Below are 26517 nucleotides of genomic sequence, written 5' to 3'. Positions count from 1 at the left end.
TGATGGGACCAAAGTTGACAAGCTGTCATGTGAAATTAACTCTCGTAACGCCCCTTAGATCGAAAACTCAAAAACTTGATGTACTTTCCGGAACAGCATTTGCGAAAAGCTATTTAATGTCACTATCGCTACACTCAACAAAGCGAGTTTGGTTTCCTTCCATGTAAAATAAGAGAAAGGAAAATTTGAAACTCTTGTGCTGACTGTGTTTCTCTTCGACGGAAGCAATCGGAGGACAAATATCGACGCAGGCGAGGGTTATTGCGTGATAACTGTCCTGTGAGTTTTCACCACGTGACGTAAAGTACCCAATAAAATCGCGCCAAAATTAATGGGTGGGTTATAACAGAAGTTACCAGAGATTTTTTCCAATCAATCTGCCGCCAGGGACGTGGGAACCTGGGAACAAGGTTGAGGTCGCACTTGGCTGAAAAGTTGATCAAATAACCTTAGACTTTCCTGTCTTTGGAAATTCAAATCCAAATCTCTGTGACGATAACTGCGCAATGTTTTGTTTTAAACTCAGTGTTGAAATGGTCTGTACTTATTGTATAATAATTCTCTGATGATTTAAGCTATGAGCACCTGCTGTTTTTTAAAGTCTATCTTGTTTTAGGACGTGAAGATCTTGCCTCCATGTTTTTGACGGACGCCAGGAAACTAAATGATGCTTATGGCCCGCTCAAAGTGTGTAATGGCAGTGAAATGGGTTTGAAACTACTCTGTTGAGCTAAATGACGAGTTTGCTTTGGTCTGAAGTTACTCTTCCTGAGTTATATTATTAGTTTATGAACCTAGTGAATTAGAGCGATTTTCAATTGAGTGGCGGCCGAAAGTAATCAGACAGTTACTTTGGTTTGTTTTGGTAAGTAATTGTTTTGGTTTTAGTTTTGGTTTTACGACACTCAGTTGAAAACCGCTCTGTAAGCGAGTAAGCTAGCGTTAAACAAAACCAAAACCAATCTGATTGGTTCATGCACATCATCAGTTACGTGTCGTAGGTTCAGAGGTATATTCCTTTATTTTATAAATATAGTTATCGTTATAATCCATCAAATATTTTCGCTCACACGTGATTGGTCAAAACACATCATGTGACTGAACATGCCCCAGCTACTGAAGGATAATAAACACAATTATATCCTCCATTTGACTTTAAAAATATGCAGGCCTGGATATTTTTCTTTGGACATTATCTGTTCCGCAAACCTCACAGTTTTCCTTAAGCTTTGCTCTCAGAAAACTGTTCGCTTCTCGACACAGATAATGTCTGCGTACAAATATCCGAGAATATTTTCACGCCAAATGGAAGCTATCCTTTATATCTAAATCCTCTGTTCAAAGAAGAACATTTCTCTAATCGTGGACGACTGAAAATTAGTCATTGCTTCCATCTCTGTTAATTTTTCTCTCTTTTTTTTGCCTACAAGAAAGCGACATTGAAAGAAGGAGAAGTAGATGATGGCTTCAACTTAGATGATGAGGTTAGTTCAGTTGTCGTCATCAGCTGAGATTTCATCACTAGTCAAAGTGTTAGCTTTTTTTGCCGTTCATTCTCATACTGAAAAATATCCTTTGTGCAGCGCTATTAAAGCCAAGCTCCTTTTTCTCTTTCAGATATTAAGCTTACGGTTTGGTAAAGACCTGCGAGTTCAAGAAATAAGAAGACTTCTTCAGTCTTCCAAGCCAGTCACAGTTAATGTTGTACAAAAGCCTGAAGTCAGGTAAGTCTCGTCTCTCTTGGCTCTCTGCTTACATGTAATTCTTCCCCTGTTTGAGAGACGATTCGACTGAAACATTCTACAGTGACGTAGCTCGACATTGATCCGTACAGGGTTCCTCATTGGTTGTTATTTTCTTGCGCAAAATTTTAATCCGAGCAATGACCAATCAGAAACGCTGCAATGTTCTCCGTAGTGTTGCGTCATCATTATGGAATTTTTCGGGTCGAATACGGGGCAGGACCCAGGGGCAAATAAATTTTGCTCTTGGGCAAGTGAAAATAGACGTTTGTTGGCCGAGAAGGCAAGTGAAATTTGTCTCAGTGGACTTGTGAGTCTAAGTGAAAATGTGAGCTTGATAAATGATACTTTTCTGTCGGGAGCAATTTCATGCGCGGAACAATGAGTTGAGAGCATGGACTAATTTAAGATCTAAGCATGCGTTTTTCACGTTTTGTCCACCAATCGCTATATTAGCTGCCGTATTGAATGTTGCGTTCCAAGTCGGACTAGTAATATTCAATTGGGGCAAGTTAAAAGCGAAATGTACTGACCCACTGGGCAAGTGGATTTCAAAGTGTTTGTTCTGTTTTGGAATATCCGGCGTCTTTGAGCGGAGAAAGAATCAAGCGTCTTTGCAACGAAAGAATAGTAGTAATCAGTGTTGTCACAAATTTGCAGTAAATCAAGTGAAGATTGCCTTGATGCATTACTTGATTCTCACAACTAACAACGCAGGAAATGTGTGGAAATCAGTTGGGAGAATTGTTTCAAAGCTTGGTACTAAGTGTTGATTGTCATATTTCAGTGACCATGATTTTATTCAGGAGCAAGAAACACGTTTGCTTATGATGTGCAAGAGAACCATGGCGTTACCTGTGGGAAGGTATGTGACTGTGTTCATATCCAACGTGACACAGGTGTGGGAAGGTAAAAGTACACATTAAAGTATACATGTTAAACATTATTAGTTTAATATTCAGTAATATTCTTAACGATTATTCCACGAGCACGCGTTGGATATGAGATGGTAGAAAGCCAACGAGGCTCACAGCGCCGAGTTGGCTGTAATCATATCATGGCCAAGAAGCGTGAGTGGAATAATTGTTTCATTAAAAATGCCCTCAAAATATGGGAAACTGAAATAAAATAAAAACACAACGCTCCAAAAAAATTACACGTACGCTTACCACATATTTGTGGAGCATGGTATAATGGTTCACAACCCATGATGGCTGAGCCAATGAGAACTCTCGAACTGCATTATCCAATGATCCAGTTTTTAATATTTTCTGTTCTAGGGGAATGTTTACAATGGCTACTTCCCGTCCTGTGTTAACTGAAACTCTACCGATCCCTCCCTTGGATCTGACAGGAAGGGCTCCCCCCAGGTGAGTATGTCTATTGGAGGACTCAGGGAACCAAGCTGGAACTTTTTTTACGATAACTGCAGAAATTCTCGCGCGTTCATTGGCTAATTTTCATTGTCAATAAGCAGACAGACACATGAATTTATCATTTATGCGATGCGGCAACAAACGAGAGCGGACAATTTGACAATTTATGACAGTATCCTACTTTGACAATGTTATGACGAAATTCATAATCAATAACAGGACAGACCCATGAAAAACTGACGTCAATTTGTTAATTGATCGTAAGTTAACCTGTAAGGTGGAAATGAAGATTGCGGAAGGGGAAATGAAGTTCAAAAGCTAGAAGTAAAAATAGCTCCAAAAGCTTGCAAGTACTTGTAGTATTGTAAGGTTTCTTTTTATTAACTTTAGTTTGGCAGTTTGCGTGATAACGAAGAAACTGTCACTCAGAGAATAACATTCACATCATTCAAATCGAGAATTTCTGTGGTTAGCGTTCTTAACCAAGCAGGTTAAATCTTCTGCTGTTAGGAACACTACAGTTGGTTTAGAACATGTGGAAACTCCAGCAGACATGAAAATGTGGCCTCAGTTTCACAACGGAGTGGCTACAGGACTCAGGATTGCGCACGGAATATCACAGGTTTGATCAGTAATTTAATGATAAATTTATAAAAAAAAACCCTGATTTTGTCCAGTTAACAGCAGCGGTGTCCTGTGGTGAAAATGTTTGCAGTAGTAGACCCTTACAGTCAGTTAATCAGTCAATCAGTCAATCAATCAATCAATCAATCAATCAATCAATCAATCAATCAATCAATCAATCAACACTTGTTATGCACATACAAATGTGTACGCACCAAAAAAATAATATATAAATTACGTTGTTACAAATTACATTGTTGCTGTCGTATAAACATATTCTTTAATGCCATGGGCCTCAAACTTGGCAGTTTTACTATTTTCGACATACGTTTTCCATTTGTGGCACTCTTTAAGTTATAGTCCACAATTTTTTTTAGCAATATTTTGTCAAGTGACCCCAGATGCAAAAGGCCTATTGACGTTGTTCACGGCACTATCGCGATGGTTGCTTAAATTCCAGAGACGTTACCTAGCAACAACTTTAGACCGCTGATGTAACCTCTGATTGGAAACTCTCTTGTTCCTCTCAGTTTGCTGAAGTGGTTTGGTTTTTCTTGTTTCAACAGATTGACAGTACCTGGATAGTTTACAACAAACCCAAGAATAACCAGCTAACAGAGGAACATGCTGGGTTCCTCATGGCTCTAGGCCTTAACGGCCATCTTAAAAACTTGTCCTACATGAATCTACACGACTACCTGTGTAAGGTGAGAGGTACTTAATGTCATAACATCACGTACTTTATCACAACGTATACTGCGTGACAAATCATAAGTACTTGTGTAAAGTGAGAACGTCTCCGCAATACAATCACTAGCTGTCGTAGAAGTAAATACATCATGTTTTTAACTGCAGATTATGCCACAAAAATCATAACAAATGTGCAAAATCTTTTGCTCACTAGTTTGTTTATTACGTCTTCCTTCTTTAAATTAGGGTCATGAACTTACTACTGTAGGGCTTCTCCTCGGCACAGCTGCTGCGAAGTAAGTGTCTGTGTTAGGGTTTGTTTAGTGTGAAGGTTCATCTTCTAGTCATAAATCTTTAAGAGAGGTTGCAAAAGCAATTATGTTTGTACAATAGAGAGGTTTTCAGTGAGTGACGAAAGTAATCAGGCAATTACTTTGGTTTTGGTTTTGGTTTTTGAGATTGGCTGAGCAGTGTAATTGGTAAGTAATTGATTTGGTTTGGTTTTACGACACTGGACTGAAAACGGAGCAATATAATTTGAATGAAACTTTTTCGAGCGAGCTAGCAAACGAGCGAACGAGATGTAATTTTACTCACACATTGTCCCCTAAAGAAGTGCATATTCTGGAAACGTTATGCTGAACGATTTAATTGACTCTAACAGAAAGATTTCATTCCAAGTAACTCTAAAGCTAACAGTAAATTTCTTGTTCAGCCCCAATGTAGCAGGGATTTTAGTTGACCAGGGCAACTTGGGTGCGCCTTGACCAACACCCAAGACTAAAACGTTGAGTATGTTAGAGCAGAACGTGGGTTTAGAATTATGTTTACTGGGGTAAAGTAAAATACGACCTGTCAGTAGTTGCATTGATGACTGGAAACATTTATGATAAACTGCACTTGCTCGGTTGAAGATGTATATCAGACACGCGGGACCGTGTATGGCAAGCCGTTTGTAGCAAAATTAAATCCTTGCAATATATGTTTAATCCTTTAAATAACGGTTTTATTTAAAGATAGAAAAAGGCATTCAATCCAATGGTAAATAAAATTTTTGGTTCAATTCAATCTTTTAATTTTCACGATTCAATCCAATACCTGGAATATTGATTCAATCCAATACCTAAAATATTGATTCAATCCAATACCTAAAATATTGATTCAATCCAATACCTGGAATATTGATTCAATCCAATACCTAAAATATTGATTCAATCCAATACCTGGAATATTGATTCAATCCAATACCTCGAATATTGATGCAATCCAATACCTGAAATATTGATTCAATCCAATACCTGAAATATTGATTCAATCCAATACCTCAAATATTGATGCAATCTTCCTGGGCCGAGCGCGGCCAACAGGAACGAGAGTAACTGAGCACTAGAGAGCACTGAAAACATGGCGGGCGAAGGAGAACTAGATTTAGAAGTTTAGTTTCCTAAGTTTCTTGCAGACATCTTGGATAAAACGGAAATAATCTTTGAGAATTTTGACTCAGAAGTTGGAATCATTGAAGACCATTTCGTAAAATTCCTGTTGAGGTGCTCGAGGAACTTTGAGGACTAGGATTCATCTGGACAACGATAACAAAGATGATTGGAGTTTGGAGATGGACAATTCACAGAAGATTGACAGAGTATGGCTGAGAAGATATGAGGGGTTTCAACAGCTTACCTGATAAGGAACTGAAATCATTCAAGAGTATGGATATAATTTCATTGCAGGTTTCTTTAAGTCCATTGGGTTACGGGTTCAACGGAGAAGAATAAGAGAAAGGCTAGCAAAATTAGATCCCCAAAATACTGTCTTGAGATGGGGTGCGTAAATTCGCTTTGGCATCTGGATGGACATCACTCTCTGATCCGATGGAAAATACTAATTCGGCTGTATAGACGGATTTTCTCGGAGAATAATGTTTTTGAAATGTAGTGCCAACAATAAAGCAGAAACAGTTCTTGAATTGTTTCTGGATGCTGTTAAGAGAGACGGAGAATTTTGGCCTTCCAGAGTACGAGTAGATCATGGTGTTGAAAACGTTGGTGTGTGCGATACAATGGAGCAGGTTAGAAGAGAGGAGAGGGGCAGCTTCACTGCAGGGCCATCGACACAACCAATGAATTGAAAGATTGTGGAGGGATGTTTCCGTTGTGCTTCCCACTTGAACTTTACACTTTTTGTAGTATGGAATTGTCAGGCATCCTGGACACTGATAATTCAGTACATCTTTCCACCTTACACTTAGTTTTTCAACCAAGGATAAACCTTGCTCTTTGCCAGTTCACTGAAGCTTTCAACCACCAAAATGTAAGAACAGAAAAAAAACTGGTTGCCATACCAAATGTGGCTTAATCATATGATGCAGCCTGAAAACCTCCTTTCAAATGGAAAGTCATATGATTTTGAATACTATGGTGATGATCCTGATGGTCCAACTCCATTGGACAGTGATAACAATGTTGTAGTTGAAGAAATTGACCTGGGACAACATGATTCAGTGCAGTCATTTGTATTGGAAAGGCTAGATCCCTTAAGATAATCAAGTCAAATAGGAGTAGACATCTTCCAAGAGGTTCTAGAACTAGTGACTGTTAAACTTGGGCAACTGACAATTGCATAATACTACATATGTGTGGGCTGGGTAAAGAAGATTATGGCCCTTAAAGTATTTTGGCAACTCAGTTCACAACAGAAAACCTCACCCTGTATCAAGTAAATTATTTTCTCATCTTCCTTTTCATTGATATACAAAACTCAGAAACTGCTTGAATTACAGAATGCCTAACTTCTAGCAACACAACTAAACTGAAGAGAAATCAGGGCATTTGATAACTGCCATGTGCACTACTCTGCCTTGTAGATTTTTCAGGTGCTTATCAAAACAGATATTAAAATGTTGCAAGGTTAATTTGTTATCTTATTTTCAAAAGTACCCAGGACACAAGACTAACCTCTTGGTGCACTGGCGTAATGGCTACTAACAGGACTCATGTCACTAGCCAAAACTAACTTTGCACCAGCCAGCCTTTTTCAGACACAGCTTCACTGACTTTTTTATAAGAGTGGTCAATCTTGGACATTTCTTGTTGCATCTAAAATGTTAATAATAATAACTAAGAAAATTTCACTCCCACAAACACGAATCCTGCTTTTCTTGAATATGCTTATGTTCAATCTCTGATGTACTTTTATCAGTGTTGCCATTTTCTTTTATCTTCCTTTAATAGTTAAATATTTATCATATGCTTATTAAGGCAATTATTTCCATGAAATCCACTCATAGTTTCCCTGTTTTCATTAGTTTCTATTCTCTTCAGTTTTACTTTGTCAGGATAATTCTCAATTTTGTTTTCATCCAGTAGACCAGTACTCCATTCCATCATGATTGTCACAATGGCTAGTGAAAGTGCAAAATGCACTATTCAAAACTGAAATGTGTGGCTAGTTGGCAGTAGTGTTAGCCTTGAGCCCTTGGTACCCGATATTATTCACAACAAATTGGTGCCATGTTTGTCATAGAATATCAAGAAAAACATCGTTTTTACGAAAGAAGTACCACGTGTGGGTTAAATAATGCAAAACATGAGACAACAACATTGAAAAACTTAAAACACATCCCAATGTTCAATGATTGCTGTCTTGTAAAATGTAAAGGTTCTTATTTCAAAAATAACTTAAAGCCAGGTTTACACAAGCAGTTTTTGTGAGAAACATGTTTGACTGTGCACACGGCACAGCAAAAATTTTGTTTACAGTTCAAAGTTTAGTGTGCCAGTAATGATTGGACAGCAGAAATATGCACAATACCAAAGACCAATGTGGTAGCAAAATTTGCCACAGTTTATGTTATTTGCCACAAAAAGCTAGCACACACAGCTTTTAATAAACAAATATGTTTGTCACATAAAAATTGGTTAACTTACATCTACAAAAGCGGCAGTAATGGAATCTAAATTTTCCGTGTCCCTTGTGTCTCGGTTGTAGCAATGTCTCATTTACCTAAGCACACCAATGGTTTGATCAAGAACTTCGGCGTGCGCTTCTACAACTTCTGAGTCAAAATTCTCAAAAATTATTTCCGTTTTATCCAAGATGTCTGCAAGAAACTTAGGAAACTAACCTTCTAAATCTAGTTCTCCTTCGCCCGCCATGTTTTCAGTGCTCTCTAGTGCTCAGTTACTCTTGTTCCTGTTGGCCGCGCTCGGCCCAGGAAGATTGCATCAATATTTGAGGTATTGGATTGAATCAATATTTCAGGTATTGGATTGCATCAATATTCGAGGTATTGGATTGCATCAATATTTTAGGTATTGGATTGAATCAATATTTTAGGTATTGGATTGAATCAATATTTCAGGTATTGGATTGCATCAATATTCCATGTATTGGATTGAATCAATATTTTAGGTATTGGATTGAATCAATATTCCAGGTATTGGATTGAATCAATATTTTAGGTATTGGATTGAATCAATATTTTAGGTATTGGATTGAATCAATATTCCAGGTATTGGATTGAATCGTGAAAATTAAAAGATTGAATTGAACCAAAAATTTTATTTACCATTGGATAAAATGCCTTTTTCTATCTTTAAATAAAACCGTTATTTAAAGGATTAAACATATATCGCAAGGATTAAATTTTGCTACAAACGGCTTGCCATAACCGTGTTTAACCACATTTTTTAAACAACCGAAAAGCGCAGCCGAGTATTTTTGACGAACGTGGATGTGGGTCTATGGTTATTTCAGGCATCCATTACTTTAGAAAAAACCAAATAACTTTTTTTCTGTGTTTAAAATGTACTTTTTTGGTAACTATTAGTGCAAGTAAAGGTGGTTTTTTGTTGTCGTTGGGAAATTTGTTGCAACGTCGTGTCGAGTGTTTGGTGTTTGTTTTCAATCAAAGTTACTGAGGAGAACACTAAGAAATGAAATTATGGTAATTCAGGTCCGACATCCAAGCGGTCAGGGTTAATGAGTTTGAGAATACAATTAGTGGAATGCTCCCTTGCTCACTAAAGTAATCAACAGTGGAAATTGTGGATAGCTATGACACCACTAGTTTCGTTTGACTGTCTATCACCTTCTCAAACTCATTAATAATTCATCAACGCTAACCAAAGGAAATCACGACTGTTACGGTGTTTGGATACCTGATCTCAATTAGCATAGATTTTTACGATTTCATTTCTCCGTTTACTTTTTACTTTTAGTTTCGATCGAGAAGATATATCAAACACTCAAGACCGTTTTTCACCACATTTACAAACACTTCGAATTTCATCAAAAATACTCCGCTACGCGTCGTATTTCAACTCTCTTCCCGGCGTTTGGAAATGTGGTCAAACACGGTCTTTCGTGTTTGATATATCGCTTAAACGTTCATTTCAGGCGTGGCACGATGGATGTGACGACCACTAAAATGCTGAGTATTCATATTGACGCTCTTTTGCCGCCAACTTCAGCCGAGCTTGATCTGCCTCACTCTGCTCAGGTGGCCGCCATATTAGGAGTGGGGCTGGCGTACCAAGGAACTGCACAGCGGAGAATGGCGGAAGTACTTCTTTCAGAGATAGGTGATTGTTTATGAATTTAGTGACATGAAGAATCATCGCAGTCATGTACGCAACTCAGGAAGCTGCTGATCGCCTAGCGTATCTTCGCTGATCTTTCACTTCTTTGACGGAGCTTAGTCACGTCATTTTGAATTATTTTGGCCTCCTACAAAATAACCTTTAAATTGTAGGAAACCTGAAAATGAAAGTTTATTGAGATCGAAAAACACCAAAGAGATAATAATTAACCTTAAAGGAACAAGGATGGTTAAGGATGGAGAAGATTAACACGGATTACAAACGACGAACTTGAAAAATTCAGACTAAACTTTTCAAAATGCCCAGACAGTGACGTAGCTCCTTTAAATCTCTCTCTCGCAGTTCAAATATATACCTCATATATTTTTTCCTGATTATTATAAACTTGGAAAAGTGAAGATGAGTCAGGATAAGGGTTTTAGAGTTCAGTGGATCATTCAACAGATTCCTTGCCCATCGCTCTGTCAGGAATCTGTCTTTGATTCAGCAGCTACTTATTTCCTAATTTCACTTGTCACCATTTGATTACCCATGTTAATCTTCTGAAATATTAATTATTACTTGTTTTGATTGCACAGGAAGACCACCTGGTCCCGAAATGGAGAACGCTGTTAACAGAGAGTCTTACTCGTTAGCCGCCGGCCTAGCCCTAGGACTTGTCATGTTAGAGGTATTTGCCACACGAAATCATTGCGGTCCAGCCCCTATTAGCGGTTTTCAATTGAGTATCGTAAAACCAAAACCAAACCAATTGGGTACCGATTAGACTACTCAGCCAATCTCAAACCGTAGTAAAATCAAAACCAAAACCAAAGTAGTTGTCTTATTAGTTTCGACACTCAATTGAAAACCGCTCTAAGTGTCCACCCCTATTAGGCGGCCAGTTATCAAAGTCCCGATGAGGACGTTTCTATGTTTTTTACCTCTGTTAAGCGGCCAACCCCTTTGAAGCGGCCACTGTCCATTTCCCCAAGGGTGGCCTTTTAATAGGGGTTGAGTTGTAACACTAAATTAATCAATATCAATTAAACTTGATTACAGAAAAAAATCACTAAGAAACGTGGCGGACAAGAAACTACAGAGCTTATATGTGATTCAGCTTCCCCAATTGATATAAATTGAGATACATACAAGTTGTTCGAAACGTTACCATAGCCCTGATTGGTTACCTTTCAAGACATCGCGGCTCCTCATGGGTAACTGCGCCTGACTTTTCACGCAAGTTTCGAAATTTTTAGGGAGAAAATGACACTCTCTTCCCTCCCTGATACGACGGAAGGAAATGCATCCAATGGGTGCACACTCGCAGCATTGCACATAAACGAATGCAGTATGTTTGTGAGATCGCTTAAGTGTTTTTGTGCTGTCTCGATTGGTGTTGGTAACATACTCAAAGTCGCCCCAAACTCACCATTGAATCGCGCCCTCGACACGAGGGGCGGTTTATCGACATTTGCGTTTGTCAAGCAGACATGAGGAGAGAAAAAAAATGTACTAAACAGCACTCTACTGATGTACCACCAGACTCTCTCGACTTAAATTAGAAGAAATATATGGCGACTTGTAAGGAGAATTGACATTTTGAGTCTGGGATTTAAAGAATACTTGATATTTTCAGCATGGCAGCGAGGCAGCCAGTGTAGCGGACTTGAAGATCGCAGATCAGTTGTATCACTACATGGTCGGTGGACAAACCAAACCTCAGGTCAGATGATTTTCAAAGAAACTCTACCATATCGTTAAAGTTTGAGAATGGTAATTGAAGTTGCTAGTAAATGACTGTTTCATTTGTGACTGACATTGAAAACAATTCGTGTTCTTTAAGCGTCAAATGTATTTAGCACCGTTGTGCTAATTGGGACATTGTAAATAAAGAAACAGATATTGCAGATAGAACATTTTAAACTATTAAGAATCCCAACCAATGCGGTCGAGGAGTTGAACTCGTGACTTTCGAGGACAAATCCAGATAGCGTTAGGTTGGAGGGTTTGAATCAGGGTATCTTCCGGAATTTAAATCCAGCGCCCAAAACCACGCGGCCACACCGCCTTCACCATCGCAGAAAAGGTAGTGTTGCGATGGACTAGCACGCGATCTATAGGTGGATATCAAATATACCTAGTTGCTTTGTGCTACAGAAACCATGACGGGTCTCTAAACTCAAAAACAGAATTTATCTTTACTTGATTTGTAGCAACCTTTTTCTCTCTGTCTGTAGACTGGGACTCAAAAAGAGAAGTTCAAATCTCCAAGTTATCAAATTAAGGTAATTACTTTTTCTGTTTATTTCCTCAGTACATTTAAACCTTGATATAACGATAAAACCATCCAGAACCGGTCATTCTTTAATCAGTAACTATATTAGAGAAACTGTCATGTAACCCTGATGTAACGAGTTTCCACTGATGATGGTTCATAACTTTAGATCTAGCTGGTTCACAAAAGTGTTACATCAATCAGTTGTGTATAAACGCAATTACTTGCTCTTTTGGGAATGGCTGTTTTTCGACGTAAACCGTGTCAAAAATATTCCGAATAAAGTTACGCTGTTTAAGTCAATGGAGAAACTCAGCTTGTCTCACTCTAACACTGGTGCTGTTCGTAATCGTATCCTTTAAGTACGTTTTACGGCGTTTTCTCTGCTAGGAAGGTGACAGTGTCAACATCAACGTGACTGGACCAGGTGCTACTCTAGCCCTTGGATTGATGTTCTTGAAGACCAATAACAGGTATGTACTCCATGTAACGTTACTGAATGGTGTCTGCCTATATCATTTTGTGAATGTACTATAGAGTTCTTTAATTCACGCGACACGAGCATGAGACAGTTGGTTACCCTGCTAATTTTGTAAGGGTACGGGTTGCCTCATAAAATACATTCAACATTTACAGGTATCTGATTGGATACAATCCATTCCTAAACTACTTAAAGGAGGCAGTGTGGCTGAGTGGTTAGGGCGTTGGACTTGAAAACGGAGATCGCGGGTTTAAGTCCCGTTCTGACCACTAAGTGGAGTTGTTTCTGGGCAGACCCTAGTTCAGTCAACTCTTCGGTCATGCTTGTAAATAGCCAACTGGTCTGCCTCACGCCAGTTGGGATTTTTAAGCCTATTGTGTTTAGCTGATGTATTTGTTTCTTTCAGTTTAAGTGGCGTGCCTGTGAACTAGCTGGGTGTAGCTAAGCACACTGACCACTATTAACACTGAACATTTGAACATTTGGGACTAGCGACAACTAGAGACGTATTCCTTTTCAAATGTGAAGACGTTGTTCAATTTTTCGAACCCTGCCTCCACCAAGGCAAAGTTGAAATATTTAGCCCTCGTTGGATGGATCATCATCACCATTTTGGGAGGTTTTGGAAGAGGAGGGTGGGGATGGGGGGGGGGGGGGGGGGGTGAGGTTAAGACGAAAAACATTTGTTAGCGAAAAAGGTAAGATGTCCGGCCCAATGCTTTTGGACAGAGTATGTTAGGAGGGAACCCTTGCCACATAATTGTGCAAACATTACATTTCAAGAAATATGAAAAAGCAAGGAACAACATTTTCAAGGATCAAATATCGATTCGAGTCAACCTCAAATGTCATTATGTCCTAGATCTGTCGCAGCTTGGTTTGATGCTCCCGACACTCAGTTCTTGTTGGACTTTATTCGTCCCGACTTTCTCCTGCTCCGGGTGAGTTGTGTTTCTCTTGTGTACGCGCTAGGACAAGTACAGTGTTTGGCAAAATCGTGTTTTAATTATTTCTGCCAGGCTCAACAATTTTAACTGGGTATGATTTCAATGTAGTCGAACCTTTCCCCACATAGTTAAGTTGCAATGACGTTTCGTAACGTAAACTGATGTGCCAACAGTGTACTCGCGAATGAAATTTTATAATTCGCCACCAGGAATAGGTAACTCGTCTGTAATTTTTCGTGGGTTTACCAGAGTCACATAAACGGATACAGTTTTAAGAGTGCATATAGTTTGGGTCTTACATGAGCACCACGATTCGTTTTAGTATTGACCATTGAAAGCAGTGTATGTGTTAACTGACATCCCGCAGTGTGTTTAATTATTATGTTTGATTTCTGCAGCTTCTGAGCCGAGGTCTGATCATGTGGGACAGCATATATCCCTCCACAGAGTGGGTAGAGAGTCATATCCCAGCGGTAAGACATTACTGTGACAGTGTAACCTTACTGTCAGTAATTAGGGAGCTTAAGCAATGACGTCGACGACGTCAAGGACAACGCCTAGTAAAAAATGGATTTATGTTTTATCTTCGAATGCCGCAATTGTCAAAACCAGTTCAGTACACCTGTCGGTCTAAAAACTTGCTGGGGCTAAATATAAATGACAGCGTTCAATTCGGAAGTAAAATATAAAAAAAGCAGCCATCACGGTTCACCTAATCCAAAATGTGCAGAACGTGGTTATTTGGCATTGCTGTTTTGCAGCATATGGCAGAGAAATGTACAAAGATTTACAACGCACGTGCAGAGCAATGACCAATTCCCTCTGTGAGACGCGCCTGCAGGGAATCATGGTAGTTGCAATTGTACTAATCAAAACAAATATCCAGTACAAATATCTAGCAAATTTCCAGCCATGAAGTCTCTTCTCTTTCACTCCATCACTATCTTAAATAGAGTAAAATTCGCTGTCGATAATGAAGAATACGGATCCATTAAGACGCTTTATTTTCTGTGTCACCTACATTGCAACCATGGAGTGAAAATCGTCTTCGTTTCCTTGTGATAATTGGAGACACTTTTATGTTCAGTGAATGGGTTTTGGGCGACGTGCATGATGTTGGTCTCTCAGTTCATCGACCCAAAATGTTTGATTTCCAATTTGTTTTACTCGCAATAGATTATTCGTCAGTGTGATTCCAGTGCCACAGGGATCGAGGAAGTGAATGCAGACATGGACTTGGAAAGTCTCAGGTATTTATTGGATTGTCAGTCTGGTTCAAATTAGCATTGATGTGTTGCGTTCTGGAGCAGGACAACTATCCCTGTCACTGTTCCCCTCTCTGCTTATTAATCAGCAATAGTTTCTGACATCATTGTTGACGTTTTAGCTCAGTAGCGTCTCTGGCGTACTAAGGGAGTAGGAGTGGTGGAGTGGTGAGAGCGCTCGCCTCCCACCAATGTTGCCCTGGTTCGATTCTGGCCCTGTGCCATATGTGGGTTGAGTTTGTTGTTGGTTCTCGCCTTGCTCCGAGGGTCTTTCTCTGGGTTCTCTGGTTTTCCTCACACAAAAACCAACATCTCCAAATTGCAATTCAACCAGGATAGAGGACCTACATGAAAACCACTTAAGGCTGATGTGTTATTGTGGTTTCCTCTCTAAATGTCGTTAGTTAATTTTTTACATTATTATCAAGGCAAGCTAGATAAGAATTGGCTCCACACATTTCAAGAGCTCGTGAAATCTAGTAATTGGTGAATTGTCTAGCTCTTTGGATGTAACATCAGTTTATGCAGACATTGGCTTTCAAAAACTATCAAATTTCTCGGTGAAAAAAGCGCCAATAAACCCGTGCATTGTAAAATTTTGAACTTCTAGACTTGCGTCATCAGTCTTTGGACAGCTTATCGTACCAGACCTTTTCAGTAATCAGAGCTGCAAAGGCTAATAAACCAAAACAAAGATTCCGTTATAAGTGGCGAGAAGAAGAAGCCATCACGTCTTTTATCCACATCCGTTGCACATAAATCACTTTAAAAAAAATAAAGTAATATACTAAAAACTGTAAACCGCGGTAATATGGCGGACGACTGACGAAGCTTGAAGTGCAAAATATATTTCAAACTGCCGCGATTTACAGTTTTTGTATATTTATTTTCTTATTTTTGAAGTGGTTTTAAGTTCGTCAGATGTGGATAAAAGACGCGATGTCTTGTTCTTCTCGTTCTATAAAATTCCAACACATTCCTGGCCTGGCCAATTCAAATTGCCCCAAAGCGTTATAAATGAACTTTGACAGATACTCTGGGGGTTGCCTGCATCGGACAAGCGTATTATTTAGAGAGAGAATCGAATCTCCTAGTTTCTTCATGCTTTACAAACTGGGCTGAACGCCGATTTTGTCGACAGTGCGAATGGTTTAGGATATTACCGTAGCCAACAATGTCTTCTCTATCACTTTGTTCCTTTTAGTCAAGCAAATGTCAACATCATCGCCGGCTGTTGCATGGCCATGGGCTTGAGATTTGCAGGCTCTGCCAATCAAGAAGCTTTCAACTGCTTGGTATGTTATCTGTTCTGCCATCACAATAATCTGCTTGGCGTCGTAAAAGTCGTTTTCTAATCGAGTAGAAGGAACTGAATATAAAACCGTGTAACTAACACACGTGAGAAGCAGCGACATAGTAACGTCGTGGCTTCTAAGTGTTTCTCTTATGTTTTCCTATTGTTCAGAAACGGTTTTTTGTTTTATTTGATTTCAAGAACCTCATCGAATTTACATTTAAAGAGGTATCTATACAATGTTAGCAAGACGCACTTTAGCTCTTCAGCTTGTACTGGGCTGTTTCACTTTTCACCAAGGATCCCAGAAATGCAACTGAATGGAACAGTAATTTTCCGGGAATTTCTGTTGGCAGTTTTTGAAATTTTAAGTAGCTCCGTTGGTACAAACTGTCAGAAATTTGCACCATTTATTCATTTCTTCCATAACCAGTCTCTTATCAAGTAATGTAATAACCGTAAAACAAAACAAAAAACAGTTGGTTCGCTGGTTTTTGGAAGCCCTTACCGTTATTCAACGCTTATTCCAAGCGGTTGTTTTTGGCAATTTCACGTGACCACAAGGCGGGCCATGTTGATTTTCCCCAACAATGAAATTTTTCTTATTATCTCGTGCAAATATTCCCTATAGGTTTGGAACAATAATGTGAAAATGAAAGTGAAGAATGATCATCGCAGTAAATTCCTCGCTCCCAATGTGTGGCTTCATAGCTCAGTTGGTAGAGCATCGCACCGGTATCGCGGAGGTCACGGGTTCGAATCCCGTTGAAGCCCTGATTTTTTTCAGGCTTCTTCTTTCCAATTGCTTAAATTGGAAAATTTACTGCGATGATCATTCTTCACTTTCATCTACAACCGCAGTTCATATATGAATCATTTCATATAAACTTCACAATGTGAAAATGCGTGATATAAGGACCTCTGGACTCTGCTAAGCAGGTGAAATGTTCGCGGTTCATTTTTCAGATGCATTACACTAAACACTGTAAGGATCTCTTGAACAGCAACGCAGTGGAGCAGGTAACTATCATGCTGGCGACTGATATTAGGTAAAGTCGTTCACCGGCCTTGTAGGGAGGCATGATGACCTAATAATTAGTGCGTTGACCCGTCAGATCAAGCGTTCTTGGCTTATTGTGTTGTATCTTTTAGCAAGTCATTTAAATCTCGACGTGCCTCTCCCCACCCAAGAGTATAAAATGCTACCGGCAAATTTAATGCTTGGGGGTAACCCTGGGATAGACTAGATTCCACAATAAAAATATTCCTAGCCGCTTTTTGTTAATGAAACCGGATATAAGCGACTGTCTAGCGGGCTACTAGATTCGAATGCAGACCTTACCTTTCTTTGTCTGATGGTCCAACATATCTCCTATAGGGTAGTTTGAGATGCTTTGCGGTGTCCCTGATTGGTTGTTACTTACGCGCGAAAATCCAAAATCAAGCAATTAGCCAATCAGGAACTCTGAAACTACGACATCAGTGTGGAATCTCGCGGGTCGAATGACACGTTTCGTAAGCGGTGAAAAATTCCGAGTGAGAATGGAGAGAGGTATTGGTTCCTCGAGCCTCCAAATAGACCACTTCCTGGTTACCTTGTGCCTCTGTGTCAAAACGAGTCTTCGTGCAAAACCTATCATATGAAAAGGAGTTTGATTTGCATGAAAATTAACCCGTAGGTGGAGCAGATATGAATGGTTTCGCACAGGCAAAAAGCAACTCGGAAGTGGCCTATTCGCCCCCCTCATATCGACATATCAAGACAATAAAGAGAAGGAAAAGAGACTGTTGAACTCCCGCCAAGTAACATTGTTAACTAAGTTGTTTTTTCAGGTTGGGAAGCCCACAGTTGAGACATGTCTAAACACCATTCTCTTGTCACTGGCTATGGTATGATGGCTATGATGTCTTTTCTTTTTTTAATTGGGGTAATCTCGTGGTGATTCTGTTTGCATAAAGGAACTGAGTCCATTTATTATCTTGCTGTAAATCTGAAACAGTTTGTTCGTATGTTGCTTTTCTGCAAAATGTATTCAGCATATTGAAATCTCTTTGTCATATAACTTGGTGCCAATCTTTGTCCCTGTTTGATTAAAGCTATTCTGGGCCCTTTAAATTAGTAAGTCGGCATTTTGATTGGAATCTGATTATAAGCTTATTTTTAGGTTTAATTTGGTAGGAGAGGGCTTTTTATCATGGTAGGGCCTTAATTTCGAAGAAACTTTGGGTCTGCAAAGTTAAGTTGTTCTCTAATCACTCTGCAGAGAAACGAGCACTAATCTTTTTCATAGTAAATATCATCAGACACAGAAAAGAATCAGGAATAAGCATCTCGTTTAATCATAGCTAGACCAGAAATACAGGGCAATGCTAAAGTATAGTCATTTACAAGACAACCGTACGACATCTACCAAATATCCGCGCACATATAGAAGTTTACGTCAAAACGTCTTAAATGAATTCCTTAAGGTTTTCTAGTTTTCCTTCCTCCTCAAAAACCAACATCTCCAAATTCCATTCGACCAGGATAGAGGACCCGCATAGAAACCTGTGGCTTCCTCTCTAAGAACTGCAATTTATTTTCATTCGGGGGAATTAATGGATACTTATCGAAAGTATCTGTACATCCAGTAAGAGCCTGAGGAACGAACTTTTTACTACCGTGAAACCTCTATTAAGCGGACACCCTCGTGACCTTCCGTCCGCTTAAGAGAGGGTTTATAACAATTGCGCAATGTTTGTTAAAAATTAACATTCAACGGTTCCTCTGTACTGTAATAAAGTTCCAGGTTGTTAACGAAGCTATCCAGAGTTCAAGTTCATCAGCTTTCATTGCCAACATTAATTTTTTTGTAACCGCTTAATAGAGGTTTCACTGTATATTCTTTGCGTCCAAAAACATCATAGAAAATATGCTGTAATTTGTCACTGTCTGGGATTTCAATGTTGGCAGGTCATGGCGGGAACTGGTAACCTTGATGTACTGCGGATTGCTCGTCAGCTGCGCAAGAGACATTCCCCGGATGTACCGTATGGAAGTCACATGGCTGTTCACATGGCAATTGGTCTTCTGTTCATTGGAGGGGGAAGGTAACATTTCTTTTATGAAATACTCTTGCACTGATTCTTTTCACCAGAATGTATCAAATTAGGTATTGGCGACATTGGTAAAATGTTGGGGAATATTTGGGGGGAGGGGCTTGGGGGAAGTCGACGGGAGGGGTCACTAGATTGCGAATGCTGACAGATTTTTGCGGAACTGCCTGTTGTTGTACGCCGTGGAAAGCAGCCGTTTGCGAAGACGAGCCGAGAGACGATTTACGTGACGTTACAAATGAAAGTGCGAAACAACAGATGAAAATCCATCTGCGATCTGTTTTCTGCGATGGACTATAGCATCCCATCTAGGGAGAAGTAGAAATACTTCTGGTCACTTCATATAACAGAAACCGGAGATAAATACAGTCTGTGTTCACCACCTGCAGGACTTGTAAGAAAACTCATCTTATCTATTCTTGGGTCTTTTCCGCCCGTGGTGTATACAAGTTTTACCTTTTCGTTATTGCCTTTTTATGACATTACTTTCTACAGGTTCACCCTGAGCACAAGTGGTCCATCAATTGCAGCGTTAATATGCGCTTTTTATCCGAGATTTCCGATCTCTAGCACTGATAACAGGTAATAATTTAACTATGCTACCCTGAGGGTTTGTTGCTCACAAATCGCTCTCTCTTTTGAGATGTTCATTTGATGAATGATTGATGTGGAATTAATACACTGAAATCAATGTGGTGATCAAGAATTCAGTCATTGACAATTCCGTGCGGTTGGTTGGTGTCTCTCTTGTCCTCAGTGATCCTTATAATCACTGAATTTTCGTTGATCGCTTGGAAGCCGGCTTAAATTATCCGTTTAATGTATTTGTGTTTTCAGGTACCATCTGCAGGCGTTCCGACATTTGTACGTCTTGGCGACTGAGCCTCGAGTCCTTGTTCCTCGTGAGGTGGACACTAACAAAGCTTGTCATGTTCCGCTTGAAGTTACACTTAAGGTTTATACTCTTAATGGAAAATTATTTTTTTGTGTGATGTGTGCTCTCCGTACACTCGTGAAACGGTACCCAGAAACAGACATAAGTGTATAAAAGTTGTCATAAGCGCTCGTGACGCGAAAGAAAATATTTGAAAAGCTCTTTATTTTAGCTTCCCCACTCCACGTTCGCTTCTTTCCCTGGCCACGCACTCCTGTTTCCCCAGTCACGCATTCCTGTTTTCCTAGTCACGCATTCCTGTTTCCCTAGTCACACACTCCAGCTTCCCTGGTCGTGCACTCCTGTTTCTCTACCCACCTTTGCCAAGGTGGCATTTTTTCTTCTCATCACTCATTCCTCTCCAACGTTTATGGGAGAGTAATGCGTGACGAGTCTAAAGAAAAGTCTGCGTAGGAGCCTAAGAAATTACCCGTGGGTCAGAAGCAAGGATGTGTCTCCCGGTGACCCTGCGATAGACATGCATTCCATCCAGGGAGTGGGGATGGGGGTTACGAATACTATTAGTTGCGTTTAATGCTACGGAAACTGGGATAAGCCCCAGCGAAAAGGTCCACTGGCTTGAGGCAGACTATCTTTACCACTTCACTTTGGCAATCTTATTGGGTCAGCAGAGTGAAGTATTTTCCCCAGAGACTTCCAGACGTCACGTTTAGCACTCTGAACCACCTGGCCAAAGAACTATTATCATCATAGTTGAACAATTGTACACGTCGTCGTTCATGCGTCTTGTTTTTTTATCTTGCAGGAAACTCGTTTCTACCCAGAAACAACTTTAAAGCTGACTGCGCCCTGTATCCTACCTGAACTGCAGCTGATCAAAAAGGTATGTCGTTGCTCATTGCTTGCTGCACTCTGCCCGTGTAATTCTCATTACCCTTTTAGAAAGTGCTCTCTGTTTCAAGTGAGAGTTCATAGAAAGCTTGTGTCTCTAAATCAAGGTCAAACCGGGACAAACCCAGAGTAATTTAGTGCGTATTCCCAGCGTACAAAATATCAAATGATAGTTGTAACATCTGTGTTTATAAATTTCTATCTCAGATCCGTGTGGCTGGTTTGCGGTATTGGCCTGTTACAATAGATTTTACAGAAAACAAAGGCAGTGCAAGGTAAGAGAGTTACTCAAGCAGTTGTCTCTTTAGGAAATGGGAGTGGGGGGATGGGGTTGGGGGTTGGAGAAGAGATTTGTTGACTAATTTGGAGTGTTTTCACTGTTATTATTCACAGTTTGCTGACGGCCAACCAGGGTACGTTATTCGTGAAGAGGAGAACTGGTTTTTTGACTTATGCCGATGATCCTAAGGTGAGTGCTGCAATTCGTGGTGGTTCAATGAATCTTCTGTTGGCCAGAACCCGAAGGTTGGACAGAGACGCTTGCCTCAATGCAACAGCTATTATTCAGGGTTTCAAAATGATTTTTGACGTTTTCTTACAAGGCGTTTCTAGTAGGCCAAAAGTCCATTTTACAGTTGTGTGCTTAGTTACCTGGCCTATGAATGCAAGCGAGGCTGGAGGTGACCTTGTTTTGATACAGACCTCTGCTTTTCTCATTCAAATGCCACTAGTTAGCATAAGAACAACTTGATATACACAACAAAAGTAGTGAGGTCTTTTCAGCTCATTTGAAACTTTTTTACTGCTTGTAAGTTCAGATAAGCCAGGCTTGTAGAAAGCAGTTCATTATGAAAATAAGCGAATCAGCATAGTCAGCAACTTTTTCGACATCGTTAACTATTTACTATTTTCAAAAGTTAACCATTTTCGCTTGCAAGTTCCATCGGAAACAAGACTTCCTTCCTCCCCGCCCACCCAATACCCCGTGCGAAGTTATACTCCCATGGCCTATAGCCTGGATTTTACGGTAGTCGTACTATATGTTGGACTAGGTAGCATCGTGTACAGGTTTTTCTTTACCTTGCATCTGACGCTTGTCAAAAAAAGTTGTAGAATTGTTTAGTTACATTAGACACTTTTCACGTTCACTAGGGACATCGTAACATCCTTGCCAAGACTTTTGCTGCGCAAACGGATCAGGTAAGAAGCCACTTTGATTTTGTTGATGTCAGAATGAAAATTCGATAACCTATAAAACTGCACTGAAGTTTGATGTCGATGTGAACAATACTTAATCAGTTGGACAACTCCAGTACGGTACTCGAACTGTTTACACACTAGCTTCTACCACTATGTCAGTCTTTATCTAAACAACCAGAAACCTGCGCGTAACTCCATGAAAATATTTTGTTATTTTTTTTCTTTGTAACAGCTCTCTTTTCTCATTTTGGTATTGTAGTGTTCTGTAGACATCCGGGACACCCGTAGCGCGGGAAACGGTATTCACGCGAGGAAGCGGGAAGCGTGCTTGTGTGTACAAGCGTGTGTTTTGAGTGCGTCAGTGTGTTGCTCGAGTTTCTGGCCTTATTGGCTTCTAGGAATACTTCAAGAATCTTTTGTCTGTACGGTTAAATTCTAAATACTTAGTGACTGTGCTTCGATAAAACTATGCAACATCACTAGGAACGTTTTCTCTTTCTTTGTTAAATAGACAGAGGTGGTGCGGAGCTTTTCATCAGATCCGAACCTCATAGCGCTGGCAGAGTTGTTCGGTGACAAAGATAATTCAAACGACAGGGTAAGCTGACGGGAAAGAGACTGAGATAATTCAGGAGAAAAACAACTGACAAGAACAGTAGAGGAATTAAGCATGCCAATTTTTCAAACTCCGGCATTTTCTCTTGCACAGGCTAAATCTCTTATTCTTAATTTAAATTCACACTTGTTACAGTTAATATTACATTTACAGGCGGGCCAACATAATGCCAGTCCGTAAAGCGCTTATTTCGCTACCTATGTGGTGTAAAACAACCTCAAATTAGAGCGGTTTTCAATTGAGTGTAGAAACCAAAACCAAGAAAATCACTCTAGCATGAAAGACTATATAGTGAAGAAATCAAAATTCGAAGTAATTGCATGTAGCTGACGCAAGCGTGTGAAAACGTGTGCGAACGCATCAGGATTGGTTTTGGTTTTACCAAAAACTGGCGCGATCAGTTTATAAGCCAATCGTGTAGCGTAGGGAGTGCAGAACCAATTACTTTTCCGGGACCTCATGGTTAGTGCGCTCGCCTCCGGATCGATCGGTCCGGTTTTGAGCCCTGGCCATGGACATTGTGTTGTGTTCTTGAGCAAGACAATTTACTCTCACAGTGCCTCTCTCCATCCTGGTGTACAAATGGGTACTGGCGAATTCAATGCTTGGGGTAACCCTGCGATGAACTAGCATCCCATCCAGGGGGGAGTAGAAATATTTTTAGTCGCTTCATGCTACAAAAACCGGAGATATTATGAGCCATTTAGCTCGTGTGTAGTACATACTGCTCCAACTCAATTAAAAACCGCTCTAAGTAACATTACAGGTACATGATCGAATTGTGGAATATTATAGACAGCTCTATAGAGATTCTACCTCAGTAATCATTTTCTTTCCCAATTTTCCACTTCGTTCCTCGAAGGAGAGAAAGTTGAGCTCGTTCATTGCGTCTGCTTTGGTTGAAACTGTCACAGAGGAGAAACCTGAAGTTCTGATGACATTACTGCGCATGTGGCAGGTATTGTAGACCGGTGCATACTAGCGAACTGTTTCTTGTTTTGTTTTGTTTCTATAACAGCAGTCTCTTTAAATCGTTCCTCGCTTACTTTTGGAGAGATAGCAAATAAGTTGCTGTCCCACGTCACTTTCTTTAAACCTTTTGCCACAGAGTAGCACACTCGATAACAAGGGTTGAATTGGAAATATTCCTTAGAAAGACTTTCCAAGAAAGCCCAATATATCCCAAAAAATTTTCCTTTCGTCTTTGTACCGAAGCAGAGAAAATAAGTCGAGTTACCTGAGAATAATAGCGAGTTACGTAAACTACTGTGACGACAGTGAAGACAAAGTTGACAAACAGAAAAAATTTGGTACGAAGAACAATGGCTAGACACGTGCGTTGTAAATCTTGATACGTTTCTATGCCGTTCTCTTCAAAACAACAACGTGAAAGGACCATATTGTTCGTTTTCTATAAAACGATAACCACGAAGGGAAATTATCAATACTTCTATTAAGAAATGAAAGCCTTCATCACATGTTGAGCTGGGGATAGTTCTGACACCAATAAACACAATGAACAGACCTAGAATTAAAAGTGGAATTTTTAAGTTGGCTGCCCTCGGCGTGGTTACGTAAAGTCATTGACAAGGCATTTCGACTTCGACGTTTCACCCAATCTCGTTCCTAAAGTCCGTGCGTTTTCGGTCAGCTGTGACTGTACGCTCGACGAAACCGGAGCCAGAAAATTCCGGTTCTGGTTTGATTGTGCTCATGCGTTCAAGCTTAACAACGGTTTCTGAACATGCGTGGATCAAGTAACCGTAGTGACTATTGCTGGCTCACTTCCAATTTCTCTCAGAGGTCTCGATTCGTTAGATGGCGATCTCTGGGAACGAGTTTGCGTTTCTCCCGCCAGAATGCCGACGGCTTACGGGAGCGCACTAGTGCCCATACCCTCAGACTACACCTCCCCATTCACGTGCTTTGAGTAAAATAAAGTTTGGTGAATTGAAGCAAATTATTATCCTGGCTCTCTTCTTGTAGATTATCCATAACCTGGAATGTCAACCTGATCCGGCCTCTGTGTGGCAGATGAAGTTAGTGCTGACTTTTTACAGGAATGCGTTTCCAAGAATTTCTAGGGGCATGCTCAGGAAGGTATGTTTTGTGCTACTAACACGCAGGTTCTAGATGTTGAAACCTTCGCCATTGTTCTTGAGCAAGACTGGTCCCCCAGTATCTCTTTTGTAACTCTTCAGGCAACTTTGTTAATGGTGTAGGTTTCTCGTGAGAGTGGGGTGACTTGCGATTAACATGCTCCCTCATTTAACACTAAAATGGATTGTCAGTTAGGTTAAGTTTGTTGCACTGGTAAATTGTAATGTGGGAGGCGCGGGCGCCTCATGGTTAGCGCCCTCGACGCCCGATCGAGCGGTCCGGGTTCAAGCCCTGGCCGGGGACCAAGCATTCTTAGGCAAGACACTTAGTCACTTTCACAATGCATCTCTCCACCCAGGTGTATAAATAGGTACCGGCGAATTTAATGCTGGAGGGTAACCCCGCTTTGTACTATCATCCCATCCAGGGGGGAGTAGAAATATTCCTAGTCGTTTCGTGCTACTGAAACCGGAGATAAGCATCGGTCTGGCGGGCCTCTAGGCTCGTATGCAGACTTAAACCTCACCTCATATTCCTGTAGTGTTGCATGGGTCTATGCCCTTGGAAGTAACAGTGTACTTTGTCATTAATGCAAACCTCGTTTAACGAAATGGCCCAGCCAACTTCTTCTTGGACGAACTACAAACCAACAAGATTGAAGACCAGATGAGACCTTAAGTAAATTACATTGGTGTTAAATTTGTTTCCACTTCTTGGGTACAAGATAAATAATTAACATCAAGGTAGAGTTCACTAAAATTGTAATTCATTTTCTTCATAGCCTCTCGTTAACGCCGACTTCATCGAAGAATACAAGTTTCTTTTGGAAGAATCCATCGATCGCCTTATGCTGAAAGGTAAGCTTAGTTTCATTGTGACAGTTCTACACATATAAACAGGTATTAGACTTTATAATGCCCCAGCTCTAGTTTTAGAGTCAGAATGTGCTCAGATTGCAAAACTACATAAAAGAAATCACAAAAAAATCTGCATTATTTTTGCGATCAGAATGTATGACTGAGCCTGCGATTTTTAGCGGATATTTTGTCTACCAGCGTGGCCTTCTTAGTGGTCTTGAAGTCTTATTTATCGGATAACGATATTTTTTTCTTAAGGGCCCATTAACCGATTTATGCGCGCGCCCGCGCGCGTTGTTAAGGAGGTGAAATTTCACTTCCGGTTACTTACGTCAGCCTGAGCGCGGAAAATAAAAACAACTCAATAACTTCCAAATTCGCTAACATTTTAGATGTTTTTCTTCGTGTTTCACAAAATGCAAAGTAAAAAAAGTACAAGCAGAGACAAAATAAGAAGAAGACAGGAAAACAAGAGCAATAGAGGGTCAAAACTAACTCTGTGTGGCTTTGTTTGATCTTACCGAAGTGCGCTGATATTGTAAATTGCGCACGCGCTGATAGGGTAACTTCCAATATATATCGGGCG

General features: G+C 40.2%; 1 protein-coding gene across 1 annotated transcript in view; it reads left to right on the top strand.

The window, feature by feature from the left end:
- LOC110043276 (anaphase-promoting complex subunit 1-like) overlaps positions 1-26517 on the top strand; it is a 49039-nt gene that overhangs the window by 20565 nt on the left and 1957 nt on the right. The window contains exons 29-58 of the mRNA XM_089291385.1: positions 617-687; positions 1431-1484; positions 1618-1724; positions 2530-2607; positions 3023-3112; positions 3629-3740; positions 4309-4449; positions 4679-4728; positions 9830-10014; positions 10611-10702; positions 11651-11737; positions 12252-12299; positions 12680-12762; positions 13633-13711; positions 14116-14190; positions 14894-14967; positions 16187-16277; positions 17243-17296; positions 18110-18166; positions 19230-19366; positions 19868-19954; positions 20210-20327; positions 21073-21150; positions 21366-21433; positions 21552-21627; positions 22311-22358; positions 22870-22956; positions 23837-23932; positions 24961-25074; positions 25856-25931. Coding sequence (XP_089147511.1) covers positions 617-687; positions 1431-1484; positions 1618-1724; positions 2530-2607; positions 3023-3112; positions 3629-3740; positions 4309-4449; positions 4679-4728; positions 9830-10014; positions 10611-10702; positions 11651-11737; positions 12252-12299; positions 12680-12762; positions 13633-13711; positions 14116-14190; positions 14894-14967; positions 16187-16277; positions 17243-17296; positions 18110-18166; positions 19230-19366; positions 19868-19954; positions 20210-20327; positions 21073-21150; positions 21366-21433; positions 21552-21627; positions 22311-22358; positions 22870-22956; positions 23837-23932; positions 24961-25074; positions 25856-25931 — 2613 coding nt within the window. The remainder of the gene's footprint in view (positions 1-616; positions 688-1430; positions 1485-1617; positions 1725-2529; positions 2608-3022; positions 3113-3628; positions 3741-4308; positions 4450-4678; positions 4729-9829; positions 10015-10610; positions 10703-11650; positions 11738-12251; positions 12300-12679; positions 12763-13632; positions 13712-14115; positions 14191-14893; positions 14968-16186; positions 16278-17242; positions 17297-18109; positions 18167-19229; positions 19367-19867; positions 19955-20209; positions 20328-21072; positions 21151-21365; positions 21434-21551; positions 21628-22310; positions 22359-22869; positions 22957-23836; positions 23933-24960; positions 25075-25855; positions 25932-26517) is intronic.

This window comes from Orbicella faveolata, unplaced genomic scaffold (genome assembly GCF_042242905.1).
Source record: "Orbicella faveolata isolate gen_17 unplaced genomic scaffold, um_ofav_v1 contig_24, whole genome shotgun sequence".
Taxonomy (NCBI): domain Eukaryota; kingdom Metazoa; phylum Cnidaria; class Anthozoa; order Scleractinia; family Merulinidae; genus Orbicella; species Orbicella faveolata.
This window is presented reverse-complemented; position numbering and strand designations above follow the sequence as displayed.